The sequence below is a fragment of the Alnus glutinosa genome, chromosome 3, assembly GCF_958979055.1.
Source record: "Alnus glutinosa chromosome 3, dhAlnGlut1.1, whole genome shotgun sequence".
Classification (NCBI taxonomy): Eukaryota; Viridiplantae; Streptophyta; class Magnoliopsida; order Fagales; family Betulaceae; genus Alnus; species Alnus glutinosa.
Genome location: NC_084888.1, coordinates 6,272,185 through 6,290,103, shown reverse-complemented (window position 1 = coordinate 6,290,103; position 17,919 = coordinate 6,272,185). Strand labels below are relative to the sequence as shown.

The window sequence follows — 17,919 nt, the reverse complement described above, 5'->3', positions numbered from 1 at the left end:
GTTAAATGGTTAACCATGAAAAAAAAATCTAATTCTGAATTGACAAAAACTAATTTGTCAATGTTGGATTTAATTTGATTATATCGCCACCTATTAGCTTGGTTTGTTTAGAGTAGGAGGAAGATCCTCTTTACATCTAACAATGTACATAGTGCAATGTCATTTAAAAACTCAATAGCATGAGATAAAATGGAGATGGGGGTGAGCGTGTCAAGCAACAAAATGGGTGAAGCACCTACACGATCAAAGGCTCTATCTCTATATGGGTAGAAATTATACACATGTAAAATAACAAATAAACAATAAAACAAAATTAAAAAACAAGCTGTGAATATGGTCTCCCCATGTCGGGTTTTGTTCCTCGTCTACAAGAAACAAGGATTCTGTAATTCCAATGAGACCAGCAATACTATAGTTTTTTATTGAAATGGTTAAACTAAACGGAGCGGGACGCCGTGATTTGGATTCCAAGAGCTCATTGTCCGCTCCATTCCACATATGGATGCTTGGTCATTTGTATGGGACATTGACTGAAATTTGCTCCGGCCAAGGAAATGTTCCCATTGAATTAGCAAAATTTGTTGTTAAGAGTCTAGGATTGGAAATCCAAATCTGCCCTCACTTCTCCAAATTCGCAACTGATGAAAGTTTCTCTTCCAAGTCTTCAAGCAGATCGTGGTATTCAGCAAATGCAGGATGCGACTGAAGATCATAAATCGATGAAGGAAAATGAGATATGCATATATGACCAATTGCACAACTATTTTTAGATTCGAGAAAGCTTTATGAGGCAAATATACCTGCAAGGTAATGCCATATGCTTTCCATAGCCGCGTATCATGCTGGAAAAGATCAAAAAGAACCTGTGCAAATTTACAACACAGGTTGATAAAAGGGTCCAGAGTTAGTATAAGACCGACCTATACGAGACGCATATGTCGCTTTCCCCTCTTTCCTCACTTTAAAAGAAGATCTCCATGAGCACCTATATGCCTTTCTCGCATGCATGCGTATGGATGAGGGAGAAGGCTAAAAGCATTAATGGCTTTCCACAAAGTATTCCGCTTTTAGAGCGAGTTCAAAAGGTTATAATTGCTACTCCAGTTTGAAAATTCTTACCAAAGAAATTATTGCCCCACAGTAATAAAATGTTTTCATGTGTTTCTCATTATTCATAAAGGCTAATACAAGTATTATCTAAGGACAAGTAATACTAACAATGCTGATGCATAATGCAGCTATATTAGATATCGGAGTTTATATAAAGGAAGCAAAAGGTACCTCAGACCGTCTTAAAAGTGTAGCCAACACAACTATCCACTCCTTGAACTTGACAGAGCACATATGAGCCAAAAGGAATTCTGCATCCAACCGGCTCTGCAAGATACCCATTTGAAGCTGGAAACACAAGGGAGGATTCAGTGAGGGGGAGCAGAGAGAGAGTGTGTGTGTTTGAAAAATATAATTTTTTGAAAAATAATGAATATTCCGGAATTAAATGCATTATCATGCTTTGTGCTTTAAGTCACATATTCAAGCCTCCGCATCAGTTCTTCTATGGTTTTAGACTTTTATAATAACAATAGAAAACCCATCAGTGATCTAATATGTGACTAGATGGCTTTGAAGGCTTCAACAACAAAGAGAAAAAGATTTTGAGCATTGAAGAGTTTTCTGATGTTAATGCCTTTTGCCCAATTAGTTCAAGCCCTGAAGCAAAGTTCTCCAAGCGAGCACATCCATATCTTTCTCTTTGAAGATACTCCTGCAATATATTGTTGACAAAAAAATTTAAAATCGCTTTGCAGTGGAATATATCATGCAGAAAGGACTTTTTTTATTTTTAGAAAAAAAGAAAAAAAAAACACTTTTCTTACCACTAAATCAAACTGAGTGCCTTTTACAAACGCAACAAGCTTGGAAAGTTCTTTCCCTGACATTAAATAACTAGCATGGCTTTCTAAGATATTCTTAACAGAAGTAACATGAGCACTCTGCTCTTTGAAGGAGCTGCTGCTTGAACAGGGGGAAAAAAAGGAGTTAGGATCATTTGGAATGTCAAAGCTGCCACGGTCTGAGATTCATTAGAGAGAGAGAGAGAGAGAAACACAGAAAAATTACAATAACCTTTTCTCCAAGGACTGATTCCGGAGACTAGAACGGAATACAAAATAGCCCAAGAATCTAGGAGATAATTTTTCTGAATCTGTAGATGCCTGTTCATATTCCCTTCCAGATCTTAACAAGAACCTTACCTGAGAACAAAACAAAAAAGTTAGTATCCCCTCTTTGAGTTACAGGTATCAATTGTTGAAAGAAGCATGTAATCATGTCAAACTCATACCAGCTCCCCGGCAAGTTCATATAATGATTCATCAAGCGTTGCCTGTAGAGGGTTTGACAATCACTGTCAAACAAACAGGGAAAAAAGATTGAAAACAAAATAAAAATTTGTAACCTACTACTAGTCTCTACCTGTAATAAGCGTAAAGCACAGTACTGGCTGACGGCAGGACCTTCAAGTTTAGCAATCACCTGCAACATTAAAGGCAAAATGAAATAATAAAATTACATTAACAGATTGACACTTATTATATCAAATCTAAAGAAAGAAATTTATATATTTTATAGTTTCTCATATTCAGATAATATAATGCATAACACGGACACATTTTTTTTACTTCTTATGCATAGCCGTGTAACCACAGCAGAAGTAGGAGATTTTAAAACCTGAATTACTTTTTTTTTTTTTCTTTTTTTTTTTTTTTTTGTATATAAGTAATTGGCCCCAAAGGGAAGGGCGAGGAAAGATTCGAACTAGTAACTTCCGCTCCATGAAGCGTGGTCCCCAGCCAATTGAGCTATCCCTTAGAGTTATATAAAGAAAATTGTCTTACCAATCAAGTGCTATGTGTACTCTAAAAGAAATAATTTATAGGAAATGCAATGTTTGGTGAGTGTTTAGAAAAGGGTTTTTTTGTGTTTTCATTTGAAAAGAGTTCTTGATATGATAGAAAGTCGATAAATGTTTTTGATAGAGTTCTCATTTGAAAAGTATTGTCTGTGGCATCCATAGATGAAAAATTGTTTGGTTAGCATTTTGAAAAGTTGTGCTAGTGCTTCTAACAAGGAAAAACTCTGAGAAGTGTTTTCAAAATATAAAAGAAACAAAAGCAAAAAATAGGGGTGGCCTGAAAAGAGAGAGAGAGAAAGAGAGAGAGAGAGAGAGAGAGAAAAACCTCGGGTGGCAACGCGGCCACCCCTTCTATCCCGTTGGGGGTGCACAAACCCCCTCTTGGTTGCGTGCAGCCACCCCTTGTCCTGTTGGGGGTGACTGCGCCTCTTGGGCCCTCTTGGCTCCTAGGGGTGGCCTTGCGCAGTCACCCCTCTTGCTTGGGGTGGCCACGCGGCCACCTCCTTTTTAAAAAAAAAATACTCTAATAAATATCATGAAAGCCTACACACTTGAAAAAATAAGCATATGCTTTCTCAAAATATTTCTAGTTAAAAAGTGTATTGTGTTTTATTTTTTGAAAAATATTGTGTTTTGTTCTTTGAAAAGTGTTTCATTTGGTAGCTTATTTTCAAATTGTACGTTTTTGAGTTTAAAAAAAGAAAAGACTTTCCAAATACATTACCAAACAAGCCAATGCAATTAATTGGTAAAGCATTAGATGTTACATAAAAAATTTAACTGCTTACCATCTAATAGGAGACAAGACTGATGGCATCATTTTTAAGTAAAGACACATATTGTGCTGAAGAATGATGACAACTAAACCCTATTTCACAATGAACCGTAACTCTTTTTTTTTTGGATTAAGTAATTGGCCCCAAGGGACAATGAACCTCAACTCTTAATCAATAAAAAAAGAATTATTGCCAAATATTAGAGGAAGAAGCAAGACCATGATAATTTTCAACACCCAGAAGCTTATCATATTTAATAGAGAAGATAGTATTTCTTACAAGTATATAGCAAGCAGCAGTACGGTACCATCTCCGCTGGAAGCATTCCTCGAACAGCCTAAACAATGGAATGAACTAAAAGTTAAAAAAAATAAAAATAAAAATAAAATAAAAATAAAATTGAGATAATAAGGTAAAACATTAATATTACGCAAAAACTGAAAAACAATGGGAATGTTTAAATTCTTGCTTCACCAAATGGAGCTTAGGACAAAAGTGACACCAGCAATGTTTGCAAGACCAGAGACAAATAGATCGTAGGATAAGCAAAAAAATCCACCTTTAATAAAATTTTAAAAAAAAATTAAATTAAATTAAGAGAAACAAATTTTTGGCAACTTATGGACCACAGACATGAGGTAAATTGTATGCCATGTCCAGGTAATATCTTTTTTCTTGATAAGTCACAAACTAGGGGCTAATCAAACACTAGTCTGGGGAGCAAATAGCCAACCAGGTCTACCTGCACAATGCTGCACGAGATATAGAACACTTCCAAACCACATTGAAATAACCAGTGTCTATCCTTGTTACATAAGTCCCTAAATATACATGACTGATGAACTTCAAACACGAGGTAAAAATATGCAAAGAAAAAAATAAATATCAAAGTTGAAGTGAAACACTGAACTCTGTTGATCGTCCAGCAGAAGAGAACAAATCCGCCCAATGTCGACCATCGGTTTTTCTTGCAACACTTACAACCACATCAAAATACTCGGGGAAATTTCTGATCAAATCACAGGTCTTCTCCAGAAGAGAGTAATTGTTAGAATATTTAGGGACTGAGATGTGGTTCTTGTTTACATTTTGCCTGCAGTCCAATTAACATAGTAAGTGACATGGTTTGCATAGTCACAGGTATATGGGAAATATTAAAATCTCAACATATGGACAAATAACATTGAAAGAAAGAACAGTCGATGCAAAAGGTCAAGCAAAATATACCAAACCAACCTATGTAACTACAGCTTCATAAAAAGTAACTTATGAAAAAATTATAGCTTCCCCCAAATAGAGAAAAAAAAATTGCTAGAAGTCAAATAATTTGAGTGAAGAAAGCATCATTAATGTCACTGAACAATACACTTAATTAAGGGGCCAACTAGCATATTGATATAATGGCTCAAGACCTAGGATCCAACCCTAGCTTCATCAAGGTTGAGGGGTGTTAGAGTACTAGTTTAAATTATTAAATCCACTATTTCTTATCACCATAAACTTTTGAAACAAATGATAATTTAACATGATATCAGAGCAGAAATCCTGAGTTCGAACCCTGACTCCATAGTATACCCCTCCCCCCAGTTAAGTATTCTATGTGTTAGCCCCACTTGTCAATGAGGAGTTTGAACCCACTGGTGAGGGGAAGTGTTAGAATGATTAAATCCACCATTTTCTATCAACTTAAGCTTTTTTTACAAGGGGGTTTGTCAGGAGGGAGGAGTCTACCCACAATGTGCAGCCAACTGTTTCCTTCTATGCACTAAAAGTCAATTCACTTGAGCAACAAAATACGGAGCATGTTCCATGACAAATGTCCAAAGGAAGCTATTTCGGAGACCAATCTTCTACAACTAATTATAGGAGAAAGTATTGAAGCCCAAAGTCAAACTCATTCAATTTCCCTTCCCTTGTTAGAAATTACCTGGTTCTTTCAGTATCAAATACAGTGAAAAGAAGCCACTCCAGACAATGCGAAAAATGAGGCTTTTCTGCTGATAATTGCGCCAATCTTAAAGCCTCCTCCCTTTTGTCCCTCTGGCAGAGACATACAAAAACTAACTAAGAAGGAAACAATATCTCAAAAATAATACAGAAAACTGTTATTCATATAAAATAGAACTTCAAGCAACCACTTAGGGTATTGGAGCCTACAAATCAAGAAGGTCAGGGACTAGACATGCATCTTTTGACAAACCCAAGCAAGTACAGAAAGTAGTATGCTTTTTGATAGCAGGGAGACATTGTCTTTTAAAGTACACTCTTTGGACCTATATCAGTTTGTAAAGCAACGTAAAACTTTAACTTGAGTACAATTAGATTAAATATAGATAGACACCTATGTGAGGCTTCAAATTCTCACTTAAGCTCCACCTTCATCAGCTTGATGTTGCAAACTCTACAACAATTGATATTATAAGCCAATATTTTTTTTATAAGTAAATGAAGTTCATTAAAAACCAAAGGGAGCACTCAAGTACACCGGAAGTATACAAAGAAACCCGAGAAGTATACAAAAGAAAAGAGATTAAAAAATAATAATAATCATGAAAATTAGAAATATGAAAAATAAGCAGTTATCCATTGGAAAGGGGTATAGAAAAAATAAATAAATAAAAGAAAAGAAAAGAAAAGAGAAAGGCCTTTAGCTCTACTACCGTCGTCTCACTGTCTTCAAAGCTCTAGTCATTTCTTTCTGTCCAAATGCATCACATCAAACAGAACGGAATCATTTTCCACATAGCTTCACATTGAGAATTATCACCCTCTCCAACAAGTGAAGAGATCTCTCACACGATGAGGCATGACCTACACTAAACCAAATAACCCGAAAATAGAGTACCATAAGGCACTAGCTACCTCGCAATGAGTAAGAGGTGGTCAAAAGTTTTCTCACTCTTCTTACACATGCAGTACCAATCAACAACAATGATTCTCCGCTTTCTTATGTTGTCCAAAGTGATGATCTTACCTAAAGCAGCCGACCAAGCGAAGAAGGCCACTCTCAAAGGGGCCTTGCTCCGTCAAATACACCTCCAAAGGAAAGGAGTGCTATCATGGGGCTTAAGACATTATAGAATGATCTTACATCAACCAACCCTCTCTTGGAGGGGTTCCAACAAAGCTTGTCTACACCGTCCTATTTCAAATTGATGGAATACAACTAATCGAAAAACAAGGAAAAGAATTTCAATTCTCAATCATGTGCTGCTCTAACAAAATTAATATTCTACAGAAGAGAGCCATTATGTAACTGAAGATGATCAGCCATGAAATTGTCCCTAAGGTAAACAATCCTATACAACTCTGGAAACGCTACCTTTAGGGGTTGTTCCCCACACCACACACCATGCCAAAAACTAATCTTGGAGTCATCACCCACCTTAAATCTAGTACATCTAAAAAACTCCTTCCAACCCCTCCTAATGAATTTCCAAAGACCCACCCCATATGACCCAATGACTTCATTAGAGTAATACCCACCCCATTGACTACCATATTTAATGACCACTACCATTCTCCAACGAGCCTCTCTCTCATAAGCAAAACACAATAACCACTTTCCCAGAAGGGCTCGATTGAACATGAGCAAATTCTGAACCCCCCAACCCACCTCAATGATCGAAGAACACACCTTGGACCAGCTTTCCATGTGAAATTTGACCTCTTCACCTATACTTCCCCACAAGAAATCCCAATGTAACTCGATTGGCAACGCTAGCAGGGAGGGGAAACAAAGACAAGAAGTAGGCAAGTTAGACAAAGTGCTCTTGATTAAGATAATCCTACCCCTTTTAGACAAGTACAACTGCTTCCAAACAGCCAAACGACATTCAACCTTCTCAATAATGCCAAAAAGCACCCAAAGGAAGACCTAGGTACCTCACAGGCAAAGAAGAGACCCTAAATCCCAAGATCCTACCCAAAGCTTCTATATTATTCACAATACCTACAGGAACCAATTCTAACTTACCAAATTGATCTTCAAGCCCGAGACAGATTCAAAACATAAGAACAAGAATCACAAATGACAAAGGTGATCTATTTCCCCATTTCCCCCCAAAACCACTCCTTAGCATGTACAACAGAAAATCCCAATTAACGTGATCATAAGCTTTATCTAAATCCAACTTGCAAAGCACATCCAGCTACACAAATTTGACTCTACTACCAAGGCATTCATTAGCAATGAGAACAGGGTCTAAGATCTGCCTTCCCCAGATGAAAGTGTTCTAAGACTCGGAGACAATCTTCTCCAAAACCATCTGTAGCGTGTTAGTTAAAACGTTGGCAATAATTTTGTAAATGACACTCACTAGACTAATCGGGCAAAAGTCCTTGAAATCAATCGTCCCTAAAATCTTTGGAATGAGAGCAATGAACATAGCATTTAGACTCCTTTCAAACTTACCTCTAGCATGGAAGTCATGAAAGACCTTCATAATGTCTTCTTTTAAAACATCCCAACAAGCTTGGAAGAATGACATAGAGTAACTGTCTGAGCCAGGAGCCTTGTCACCATTCAAAGCTTTCACTACCTACAAAACATCCCTTTCCGCAAACTCTCTCTCCAACCAAATGGCCTCAACCTCACCAATAGAGTCAAAGGAAAGGCCATCCAACATAGGCAGTCAACTGATTGCTCGGTACTGGTTACTATAAAATTGGACAATGTGCTCGTTGATCTCAATTTGGTCGATAGAAGCTATACCATCAACTAACAAATATTCAATGGAGCTCTTCTATTAGAGTTGGTCATTTTGTGAAAAAAACTGTGCACTAGTCACCCTCTCTTAACCACAAGGTCTTAGACTTATACCTCCAACTCGCCTCCTCTATTAGAGTGAACCTCTCCAAATCACTTATCACTTTTGCCTTCCTCACTCCCTCCTCGTCACATAAGGCCCTCTCTTCTTCAACAATATCAAGACCTTGTAACTCTTCCAAAATAATCTTTTTCTGCCTCTATACGTTGCCAAACACCTCCACATTCCATCTTCTTAAATCATTTTTCAAGGCCTTGAGCTTGTGAGCCAAAATGAAACTCAAAGAGCCTTGAAAGTGATAAGAGTCTCAGTTCACCACTGTTTCCCCCTATCCACAAAACCCTCTGGCTAGAGCCACTTGTTTTTGAATTTGAAATACCTTCTACTCCCCCTGAAAAGTCATTGCGGTCAAAAAGGATCGGGAAGTAGTCTGAGCGCAATCTATGAAGTCTCCTCTGGGACACACCAAGAAACTAGGCTTCCCAATCCGGAGAGATAAGAATCTATCAATTCTAGACCAGTAGGGGAGATCCCAATTATTCGACCAAGTAAAACTTCCACCGACAATAGTCCATCAAACCCTGATCAAAAAAGAAATCAGAGAACAACATCATAGCTAGGTAAAAACGGGCTACTCCTGATCTCTCAATAGGGAAGCGGGTGACGTTTAAATCACCCTCAATGCACCAAGGCAAATTCCACCAAGTAAACCAGCCAACTCATCCCAAAGAAGCCTTCTACCCCCATCAGAATTAGGTCCAGAAACATCCGCAAAAGCCCAGGTGAGATGATCTTCAACCTTTTTGAATGAACACGCCAAAGTAAACTCCCCCACACACTCGTCGATTGTTTCCACCACCCTGCAATCCCACAGAATCAAAATACCACTAGAAGCCCCTCTAGAGTCTAAACAACACTAATCTACATGCTAGCAACCCCACAAACTACACACAACACTACGAGACAACCTCCAACTTAGTTTCTTGAAAACAAACAATATCAACCTTCCAATCTCTAAGTAAATTCCTTACCCTTGGGCAAAACTCCCTTATTCAACCCTCTCACATTCCAAGATAACAACTTAGGCTTCATTAAGAACTAAGAAACCCCTATCCCAGCCTCTTCCACAGCTTGAACTTTCACCTTTAGAGTCATAATTAATAAAGCATTACAATCTTTTTTACTCCCTATTACCTTTGTTTACTAGTTTGGAATTGGAGGCCAAAAGCCTTTTGGAAACGACTCACGGCAATAGCTATCAGAAGTGCCATAAACTGCTCCTCAAAACCCTCACACGAAATCCCCACAACACGATGGATCTCCTTCACTCTATGCAAACAAAATCAGAATATTCCAACCCTAAGCAATCAGTTTTCTCAACCATAGCATGGGGACAAGAAATTAGAGAAGTTCAAAACAAGGCATCCTCCCTAGTATAAATATCTACGTCAAGGGATGGTCTCGGGTTGCACACAAGTTGGTTTTTCCCTCCAACAAAACCCCACTACATCCCAACCAAAGCAGGCAGAGTGATTCCTTACCCCTTAATTTACTCTTCTTCTTTTTAGGGTAATAGTTTCTCCCAATCTCGGAATTGGCCGATCGGTTTTGATCATAACGGGGAGATTGTGGTTTGGGAGGAGGACGTTGATCTTTGGGATGTTTCGCCTTTGGATTGGGCGTTAGAGGGCGCTTTTGGGGACGAGGCGTTGGTCATTCGGGATGCCATGGAAGAAGAATTTCAGCGTGACAAGATGATATCGCGCCAAAAGTCCAAAGGTAAGAGGGAGCTTCTAAACTTGCATAGCTCTATCAACTATGGCGACGCTAAATCTTCCGCTAGGCGTAAGAAAGGAAAGGGCCTTATGTTGTAGAGTTGTGTGCCTTTGTGTGCTTGGGTGGGTTTGTGGGCCATTCATCGGGTTCGGTTTTTGCTTGGATTATTTTGAGGGGTGTTTCTCTTGGGTTTTTCTCAGGTTCTAGGGTTTTTTTTTCTTTTGGGTTTAGGGGGTCTTGTTGGGGGGTTTTTGGGGTTGGTTTGGGTGCTTTTAGGGTTTTTTTTGTATTCAGGGGTTACTATTGGGGGTTCTTTTGTTTTGTGAAGGTTTCTATTATGCTTGTTAGGGGTTTTCTTGTGGGTTCCTTGTGGTTTTATTGGGTTTTTTATGTGGGCTAGCTGAGTTGCTTCTGTGTATACATCCTGTGTACTTAGGGGCGCCTTACGCTTTTTTAATGAAATTCTCTTACTTATCAAAAAAAAAAAATAATAAGTAATTTTATTATCATTAATTAAGCACAAAGGGGCGCAACCCTATCCACTAGCCCTCTAAAAGTCAATTTTACACCAATCCTTTTGGCTGAAAACCATTTCAACCTGATCATGGAGCAGTCAGATTCTAAGACAATAAGCCCTACATCCTTTGAGTTTGGTTTAACCTGATGAGCTCTCCTTGGCTCATTACACAAATTTTCTCTTATTAGACAAGAAAAGCATAAGGCAAAGACATGAGATTGCGAGTTCCCAAGTAAAGACATGAGATTAGGAATTCATGCTATCTGCGGTTGCATTAGAACTGGATTCCTTTCACAAAGTTCTAACACCACGATATTCTTTTGTACACCCCGCCAGCCCCCAACACAAAAAACTCAGAACAGAACACAAAAAGAGGGGTGGGTTTGTGGGGGAAGAATACTTTGCTTATAGCTTCAGCGTGAGAAAAGTGGACCTCCATATCAAACAATATTACAAAAAATGCAAAAGTGGTACCTGAAGAAGGTGTCGAAGTAGGCAATGAAGTATAGTTTGAGCTTGAGGAGTAGGCTCAAAACATGGAAACTCTGTGCACGCTGAAAATGACATTCTCTGGGAAACACCAACAACAACACCAGCATTTGGAAGAAGCCCCAGGGGATATATCTCACGATCAAATTCCAGCTCCGGATCCAACTAAAAATTAATGCCGGGTTACCTTAACAACTCAGGGTACATGGATCAAATAACAGATTAAATTACCTTAACCCCTAAAATTTCATCTTCAAAGATGCATAAATGTAAGGCTCAAGACTTTCGAAGACCAAAATAGGAAAATCAAACACACTACCAATAGATAAATTGAAGTCATTTAATATCTAGTCTCAATGATCAGAAAAGTTAATATCTCGTTACCAAAGGTAAAAACATCTACGGCCATATTGCTTGCATGAAAGACAAACCAGTACGTAGAACAGAACTAAGTCCATCTTAATCAAAACTTATTAAAAACAAAAAGCTGAATCTTTCATAGTACCAAGTAAAGCCAATCAAAGCCGACTGACATTTAACTCCTATGTGATATGGATTAGTCCCCCCCCCAAAAAAAAAAAAAAAAAAAAAAAATCACCTAGCTGATTGTTTCACAAATGAACGAATCATTAATTAAGTTATCCAATATGATGAAGAAAATCATATAAATGAAATCGAATAAATTACACAAAATCCGGTTCAGCACTATCTGCCAACAAACCACAACATGAGTCTTAAAACATGAATACCTGCATGAAATCCTCCTGCTTAAAAGGGTCAACACCAGGAGATGGATACCAAACCTGTAAAAATAAGCTTCCAACCAGAATCTATATCAGACAAGTACAAATGACCAAAACTAGAGGTACATCACAATAAAGCCAAATGATAACTGACATGAGTATTAAAAATCAATATAGACCTCAACAGTTGGTTACCTGCATCCCTCGGTGACCATAATCTAACCATGAAACTTCCTCAATTAAATTTGTTTTCTCCTCTGATTTACCACAAGTGACCCAAAATAATTCAACGGAGTCGGTAAGCTCCCTTTCATGTCCATCATCCAAATCAAGAAGTGAAAGCTCCCCATTTGCCCTCAATATCAAACATCTAGCATAATATGCATCCATTCAGAGGCATGTGTATTGTGGAAGTTTCTATTTATCACTTTAGAGGACACATACCTTGCAGGCTCTCTAAGTAACAGATCTGAAGAGGAAGACACATGATTGTTTGGGATGCTCTCTCTCGGAAGCTGATCAGGGATAAAACGCATAGCTGCAGGATGGCTCTTTGCTGTCATGATTGAGAGTTCCCGTACTGTAGAAAGCTGTTTGTCATTTTATCACTTAAAAATGCATGAAGATTAAAGTTTCAGTTTGCACTCTGAATTGCAAACTGAAACTTCAAGAATACAAAAAGTAGTATCATTTCCAATGATAAACTTAAAAGAAGAACTAAAAAAGAATCCTTTACCTGTAAATCTGGGGTGCTAGAAGGTGTCAATTCACCTAATAAATTCACATGGAAAATGTGGACATCAAAAGGCTGATACGTGACAAGAAGGTATTCTTGATAGACATCCATCACCATTGGTTTGGCAATCAATGGTTTCCGACCAAGTAGTGAGCTCTGATCAAGGTGATATCTAGGATAAAAGAGCAATTCATACCTGCAATGGATCAATTTTGTCAGAATTATAAATAATGATGTCCTGCAGTATGAAATAAATGATCATCACTTCTTATCTACAGACTGAACATAATCCACATGAACAAAGCAACAGAAATAACAAGAAATAAATTACGATAGCATATACAAAGCGATATGGCCTACACAATCAGCAAGGTCAGTTAATAGGCTTACCTAAATGTAACAACAATACAGCAATAATCCTAAGTACTAACGTTTCAGACATACTAAACCAAACTTGGAATAGATTAACTAAATAGAACATGTAACTGTGGATAATCATCTCACGTGTTAGAAGAATCAATGTAGTTGCAGACGACAACGATCTTCCCCACCCATAACAAACCTTTGCACTGAATCTTTTGTTCCTGAGTAACATCTCCAAAAACTCGCCATTTTTTCAACCGTATATCGTACAAAATTAACCCATGGAGACCAGCAACTGCTAGGTACATTCCATCCTTGCTAGCGGCCACATGTTGGACTGGCCAATTTTGGGAGATGTATGAAACCTGAGCCAAGGCAAATCTTTATCAGCAAAATCCATATTGCAAGGATATCAATTGAGGACTTATTTTTTTCAAGTTCACAAGTAACACATAACTGGAAGGTTAAGATGGAGCATTTTCAGTTCGTCGGTATCTTCTGACTGCACAGCAAGCAACCGATCTTCACCATAAATCACTTGGCGGACATATGTTGTGCCTGAAACTCCTCTGTTTAGGGAACATTTGCCAAAAGAAAATGCAAGAATTCTCTCAGAAGATCCTTCCTCAATAGCATAAAGCCTATATCCATATTCATCCCACTGCATCAGTGAGGTGCCACCCATCAAAGGTTCATACTTACTCTCCTGGTGTGGCTTAACCATTGGAGAAGATACGGAACTTAAACCAATTTGACGGATCGTTGACATTAAACGGCACCCAGAAACAGACCAAACTGTAAGTCCTCTTAACTTCCACCCAACTGCAAAACTTGAATTATCAGGTGTCCATGCAATACAACTGACAGAGCCAGTATCATCCATTGCATATCTGCAAAATAACAATATAAACACATGAAAACCTATCATACTTCATGATCTACAATCTAAACTGATGAGGTTAAACTAATGGTGTGGTTAATAATCCTCAGTCATCAAACGTTTGGACTTGTCTCAAGACATAGGAAGCAGATATCAGCAAATAAAATCAAATTGACTCATCCAGCAGAACAAATACACAATCCACTGTAGCACCATGGTTGATCAATTTGAACAAACCGACCAAAAAGAAAAAGGAAATTCACAAAATCAATCTGATACAAAAGCAGCCTGATAAGCTTAATGTCCTATGATATAGAACTAAACCATAAAATGATGCATCATAAATATACACAAAATTCGAGTTCTCGGATCTACTACAGGTCCACTTCAGCCACTCCCACGCACTGCTTACAGGATTCAACCGTTCCTTGGAGACATCAGGAAACCTAATGTGGGACTCTACTCGTGGGACTCTTTTCTCCTTTAACCCTCTAGCAAGGCAATAGTGATGAAACAAATATTAAACATGCATGGGGAGACACTATCACACAAAGATGATATAAACCCAAAAGAAAACGAATGGTTTTTTTTTTATGACGAGGAACCCTTTCGAGGCAGGGCCTCTTTGGGACCCATCCTTGTCAGATAAACCCCGGATACACGACCCTGCCTGCAAGAACATTGTATCAGGTAATTGAGGAGACTCGAACGACCACGTGGTATTACACCAAACGAGCAACCATTTGAGGTAACCCTCGCAGGCAAATGTATTTTGTAGAAGCCTATGGAGATTTTTCAGTTTCTGGCACCACAAAGTAAAACCAAAGAATCATTAAACTATGCCACCAATTTTCTAGCTTTACTAATTTTCTACAAGGCTTACCCCCAGTCATACAAAGACACAGTACGAATAAGTGATGCAGATTCTGCCAGGTCATATAACTCAACAACCCCTCTTCTGGTACCAACAGCAAGGATTTGTTGTTCAGAAGCTACTGAAGCACATACAGCATCACCAGAACCCAACTCTTTTTCAGCTTTAATAGATTCAGCTTGCTTTACACCTTTCTTACTTACTGAACACGACAATAGTTGTCCACCAGAATATAACACCAATAGCAACCTCAATGGAAGACTAAGCTCCAACTGGATAATGGCAGACTTCCTGGAGATATTGTTCTCAGAGATAATAACTCTTGAAGCCCCACCAAAAGCACAACCATTATCAAGAGACTTTGGCAGTTGAGTAATTTCACTGCTATCATGTCGGTAGGGATCAAGTTCAAATGATCCATAAAACTGTCAAGGAGAAGACAATACAACAATACGGAGATCAATACAACTAGAAGCAAAATGTCACTCAACACTGAAAAGGAGCTAGAACATCAAGGGGCTAAAATAAATGCTGAAGTACATTTAGATAAACCACTAGAAATTGCTATGCCTATCACTTTAGCATTACCTCCCCCTTCCAAGAGATGCTATATAAAGATCCATTAGAAAGTCCAAGTAGCATATTTTTATTATCGCATACAATATTGCTCCTGGCAAGAAAAATATTATATCAGTATGAAACTGAGAAGAACGGCTTACAAGATCAAATCATAAAAATAAAAACGTCACGAAAATCAACAATTAATGCAGCATCAAAATATAATCATAAAAAAAGTAATTTTATAAAAATAAATAAATTTAAAATAAAAATAAAAAAAGAAGTCAGTTGTACTATCAACAAGTTTAACCATTATAAAGGAACACTATAATTTCTGATACAAGTTGGCAAAGAATAAAATTAATGGAACATTTGAGCAAGACAAATTCTTTCTGGACTATTTATCATTTACAATTCAAAACATCCTTTTATACTTCCCTACACATTTTTTTTTTAAAAAGCCACTTGGATAAGAGTCAGGTAAAAGATAACAAATTTACTTTGCTCTTTGAGAAGTGTGAATCAGGCCAAGGTACTTACATTCAGTTGTTCATGCCAGTAGAGAAAAATGTGGAATCATTTACTACTACATCCATTTCATGCAGACTATATTCTATCTGATTTCCCTGATTACTTCATGGAATCAATAATTTTCATATGAACAGATTGAATTGTGTAAAATGCTAACATATATTTCCATTTTATTGAGACTAATAAGTATGACTGACTTAGAAATTCAATTTCCCTAAATAAAAGTCCAGGGGTACTTACACTGTCAAGTCCTTTTCTGCAAAAGGCACCTGCTCACTTAGAAGAAGAGATATAGAAGCAAGAAACAAACCAGAGGGTTGCTTTCCTCCAATCTGTATTCTCTTCTCTGTAAACTGAATCTTAAAAATGTGAAGAAAGAAAGACGACGTCTGCAAATAAAGATCACATAAGCAATAGGATGACAATCTAAAAATCATTTTAGAGCTAGAACTGAGCAAAGAAAAAGCAAGTATGCATTCAACACAAAGTGTGAAGCTACAGAATATAAAGTTACGTCCCTATAGTCAAGATAATTATCGTTTAGGTCAAAATGAATGCTTTTATCATCCTAAAAGATTAATGTACAAAGGGCAAACCACTTGTGGATGGTGAGGTCAAGCCAATGGTTCTTGGACCAGATGGTTTCTTCCCCCATAACCAAGGATTGGATGGCAAGATCACGGCTTCAATCTGTGTAGGTGCTTGATTTGTATTTTTACCAATTAAAAAAATGGTATGATGGGCAAATAGAAACAAAGTGCACATGGGAATCTAAAAGCAGTATTTCGTTAATGGCATCAAGTTTTACTTCCAGATATAGTGGAACTACTAAGGCACATAAACTCCTATACAATTATTCATAGGTAAGGAGAGTGTAATCTTAAAGTCATTGGACCTCAGTAACAAAGCTACAGTTGATCAATTAAATTGAATTTGCCAGCATTCTGTTTCCAAAGGTGCACACACAAAGTGGCATGGCTACACATAAACAGCAAAATGCAAGACAATCGACTCCCAATTCAATCGGAAATGGTGAGGCATTTTGTCATTTCAATTGCATACATAATATAATGCCCATCACTTTAACTTAATTTTAAACAATGTCATTGGTATTCCAGTCAACAATTGTGGTTATATAGGCAAATCTAGATGTATGTAGGAGAACTAAAAACCAGTATCTACTATAGCACAATCTTACTGAACTCATTAACACACTTTTTTCCTGTTTTGGGTTGGTGAACTGACTAAAATACTTTTCTTTTCTTTTTTTATAAGTAATTAACTGACTAAAATACATTAATACAATAAACCAAAAGTAGACATCAAAAAATGAAACACTTACAAGAACAGCGATTAACTTGGCATCAGGGCTCCACACAGCCTGCAAATTCTCTCCCTCGCGCTGAACCGAATCCGAACTCCTCTTGTACTTTCCCAATCTCACCTTGTGCTAAACCCCAAATCCCAAAACCGACAAAAGCAAAAAAAAAAAAAAAAAAAAAAAAAATGTTAAAACACAACAAATTCAGCATGCCCGTATCAAAAACACACATACCCACATACAAATACGCGTGTATATATATATATATACGAGAATTGGTACCTGGGAAGAGCTCCAAAGCTCTAAATGAGAGGGGGAGACGACTAACAATAGGCGATTGATGACTTTGAGGTAGATGATCCGCTGGGAAGATGGGCAGAGCCCTGGTTCCAGTGGGATCACCTGGGGCCATCCATATGCCATATACATCCTTCTTCTTTGATTTAGTTTTTGGGTTATTGTGATGAGGTGGAGATCTGAGAATTATAGAGTTTGGATCAAAGAGAGATTAGGGGATGTGGGAGAGATCTGATGCATTTTCTCACAGGAACAGAGAGTGATGCACCCATTTCAGTTGGATCCCAACCTTCACAAGACCCAATCTCTTTTTACAATTTTTTTCTTCATCTTCTTCTTGTTTTATTTTTTATTTTTTATTTTTCATTTTTATTT

The 17,919-nt window shown here is 37.7% G+C and overlaps 1 protein-coding gene across 2 annotated transcripts; it reads right to left on the bottom strand.

Moving 5' to 3' along the window:
- Positions 1–240: 240 nt before the first annotated feature.
- LOC133863927 (uncharacterized) lies at positions 241–17,877 on the bottom strand. Of its 2 annotated transcripts, none has more exons than XM_062300083.1 (23): positions 17,530–17,877; positions 17,269–17,376; positions 16,167–16,315; positions 15,426–15,507; positions 14,847–15,262; positions 13,541–13,973; positions 13,225–13,448; positions 12,721–12,916; positions 12,429–12,574; positions 12,180–12,354; positions 11,991–12,044; positions 11,227–11,406; positions 5,618–5,730; positions 4,601–4,783; positions 3,970–4,027; positions 2,476–2,535; positions 2,345–2,386; positions 2,128–2,255; positions 1,878–2,013; positions 1,688–1,765; positions 1,282–1,398; positions 801–863; positions 241–702 (listed from the first exon to the last, which is right to left on the bottom strand). In XM_062300083.1, the coding sequence occupies exons 1-23, from the start codon at positions 17,674–17,676 to the stop codon at positions 619–621; spliced, it is 3,372 nt and encodes a 1,123-aa protein (XP_062156067.1). In that variant the 5' UTR covers positions 17,677–17,877; the 3' UTR covers positions 241–618. The 2 variants fall into 2 exon arrangements, with proteins under 2 accessions (XP_062156067.1, XP_062156068.1); XM_062300084.1 differs by having other exon boundaries at positions 1,878–2,010.
- Positions 17,878–17,919: the final 42 nt, after the last annotated feature.